Genomic DNA, 3,135 nt, shown 5'->3' with positions numbered 1-3,135 from the left:
TTGCGCAGGTGAGTGCGTGTGCGTATGTGCACGCGCGTGCATGCGCGTGCGCTATGCGGACGCGTGCCTTCGTATATGTAACGCTATAATAATCAATACCTTTTTTGTGCAGATCTAAAGCGTAGCGTTCGGCACCGGTGGCAGATGCCACGGCAGCGCAGCGCGTGAATCCAGCCGAGCGGTTGACCGCAGGTGACAAGCGAAAAGCCGCCGTCCCCGAGACTACATACACACACACGCACGCACGCACGCACGCACGCACGCACGCACGCACGCACGCACACGCGCACACAGACACACAGACACAAACACACACACGCACACACACAAACAAACACACACACGCATAAGCAAACACTTGCTTCCTCCTCCTCCTCCTCCTCCTCCGCCTCCTCTTCCTCCTTCTTCATCCAGCACCATGCAGCGTTTTCTACCGTCCGGCCGACGACTAGCCCCGCAGCATCTGTGTGCAATGATGCTCGTGCTAGCGATCGGCATCAGCGGGGCACGCTCACGACGGACGTCGCATGTCGGCAGCGGCAACAAGGAGCTCGTGCAAATCTCGTGCATCCTGCCGAACAACACGCACATGTACGCGCACATCCCGCGCGTCCGGCCCGCGCTCGACATCGCCAACGACTACATCGTCAGGCATCGCCTGCTACCCGACCACCAGCTCGATTTCACGTACGCCGACTCGCGCTGCTCGCCGACGTACGCGCAAATCGAAGCGATTGATTTCTACATGAAGGGGAAGACGCGCGCTTTCTTCGGTCCCGTGTGCGACTACGCTGCGGCTGCCATCGGTCGCATCAACTGGCACTGGGACATCCCGCTACTGACTCCGGGCGCTCTTGTGCAAGACTTCGGTGAGAATAAGACGGTGGCCGGTGCGCAGTTTCCGATGGTAACGCGCGTCGGCGCCTCGTTCGATTCCATGTCGGGCTTCGTCGTGACGATGATGACGCAGTTCGGGTGGCGTCGCGTGAAGGGCCTCTACGAGCGGCACACCAACACGGAGGTGATGGATGAGAATTTCTGCTACCTCGCCATGAACGCGCTCTACGCCGTCATCGCTCGCAACGGCCTGCCGATCGGGACCGATGAGGGGTCGACGTTCTTCGAGATGCCGACGAGCCAGGACAAGGGAGACGTTCTGCGCAATGAGGTCGGAGTTAAGTACGCCGGTAAGTGACACCTCTCAACGCTTCCGTGTGGTTTAGTCTCGCACGTTTCCTCTATATGTGGCAATTTCGCCGATAAGTGCAGCTTTCCAGGGGCTTCCGTTGTTCAATCTAACCCGCTTTCTATATGCGGCAGGAATCGCAGATGAGTGCTGTTTCCTATATGCTTTCGTGGTTTAATCTAGTCCGTCTGTATGCGGCAACAATTGCCAGTGAGGGGGGCATTTAGCATTCTTATGTAGGTATCACATTGCGCATTCGCGCATTCACGTGTTGAATGCTGTTTCCTGTGCGTTCGAGGTTCAATCTAATTTGCTTCCAGTATGCAGCTGCGTTCCTTGCTTCTGTAGCGTCTTCCGCCCAAGTCTAACTGCTCTGTATATGCGGCAAGGTGGCTCTTCAACCCATGTATCTTCAGTTTGCGCGTGTGTGAAACTATTTCACGCTCGTAAATTGAAATCGATTGGCGCGTGACAATTACGTGGATATAGGGATTACGTGTCGAAGATGGCACACTCGTGCTCTTAATTTCCGCGTGAGTGGCTTAACTTCAACTGACTGATTCAATCATTCGATCTCAATATTAATGATTATCATTAGCTGGTTCCATTAGCGTGATTCTAGAAATTATCAATTATTTCGTTTTGATAGTGTTGGCATGCAAAAGTGGTATGTTGTTGCGACACATTCCCTGTGCGCTAGGAAGGACTATTTGCCATGTGTAGGAATTAGTTAACAGCGACACCTATTATGGTGAATTTATGGTTCTAGCTTCAACAGCAACGCAAGCGCACGGAGTCGTCCTTGGTTAATTGATGCGCCAATAGGACGTTCTACATTTTCATTCCTTACTTAAATGGCAAAATTTTCCCATTTCTGTTATAGAAATAAGTCTGTTCTTGTAAACAACAAATCTAATAACATTTCAGTCTTATCGCAAATATATAATATGAGAAACGCTAAACGATTGGATCGTCGTTTCCTGGCGCTAAGCTTGCCCGCAAAGTATCCTCGTGACGTCAGTGTACGTCATTGTGACGTCAGTGGCTATCTATACACCATAGATAGTGTTTGGGATACCATAGATTGTATATAAGATAGCCGAGTTGGTTTATAGTTAGTGTTAGGGTTAGGGTTAGGGTTAGGGTTTTTGCATCATTCTTTGATGTAAGGAAAGTCTGATGCGGAAGTTGATGAGCGTAGTATCTTGGTAGTATATGGAATATGACCATGCGAAACCACCAGCACCACCAGCAGGCTGTATGCACATGCTGTATGCATTCATCTTTGGAGATAGCCGAGTTCATGCGTGACGTCAGTGTACGTCACGAGGATACTTTGGTTCATGGAAACATATGCCCACCGCAATGCACATAGTCAAACGACTATCGAAACAAGTCTCTGTGACATTAGATCTTTAGCTTCTTATTGTCATTCAGAGGTACATCGTTAGTTCATAATTCAAGTAAGGAAAGAAGCCCTTTAACATTTATACTAAATGGCTGGAACATGATTAAAGTGATTAAGGGAAATAACTCAAAAACGGTAATAACTAATAAGAAGGGAAAAAAAATTGTTTCTTATCGTGATTTTTGGTTCAGAGCCCAGTCATATTTACTCGTTACCTGCTAACATATCTCAAAAAAAGACCGGGTTAACTTACCGGCCCTGCTGCGCCCACGTAACACGAACAGCACGCCGGGATACATTGCCGACAGATACTCGACCGTATACGTAGACATACTCGACTAAATTATTACTCATACGTCTATATGTACGCGACCATTTTCGTATACCCGAGACGAGCTAAGCAGTGTTCAGTTATACCCCCGTCACACTGGGGTAGCGTCCTTACTGCGCTGCTACGGCGACGGAAAATGGGCCCAGAGCGCGCCAAGGTCGCCATAAGCGTGGTATAAGCGTGGTGGAAACGCCAGACATCGTGGTGTGG

At 49.9% G+C, this 3,135-nt stretch overlaps 1 protein-coding gene across 1 annotated transcript; it reads left to right on the top strand.

Moving 5' to 3' along the window:
• Positions 1–418: 418 nt before the first annotated feature.
• LOC106810768 (atrial natriuretic peptide receptor 3-like) lies at positions 419–1,195 on the top strand. The gene has a single exon (XM_014814217.1). It carries the CDS (start codon positions 419–421, stop codon positions 1,193–1,195), a length of 777 nt encoding a protein of 258 aa, XP_014669703.1.
• Positions 1,196–3,135: the final 1,940 nt, after the last annotated feature.

The sequence above is a fragment of the Priapulus caudatus genome, unplaced genomic scaffold, assembly GCF_000485595.1.
Source record: "Priapulus caudatus unplaced genomic scaffold, Priapulus_caudatus-5.0.1 Scaffold471, whole genome shotgun sequence".
In the NCBI taxonomy this organism is placed as follows: domain Eukaryota; kingdom Metazoa; phylum Priapulida; class Priapulimorpha; order Priapulimorphida; family Priapulidae; genus Priapulus; species Priapulus caudatus.
The sequence above is the reverse complement of the archived record's forward strand: the minus strand, read 5'-3'. Positions and strand labels throughout refer to the sequence as shown.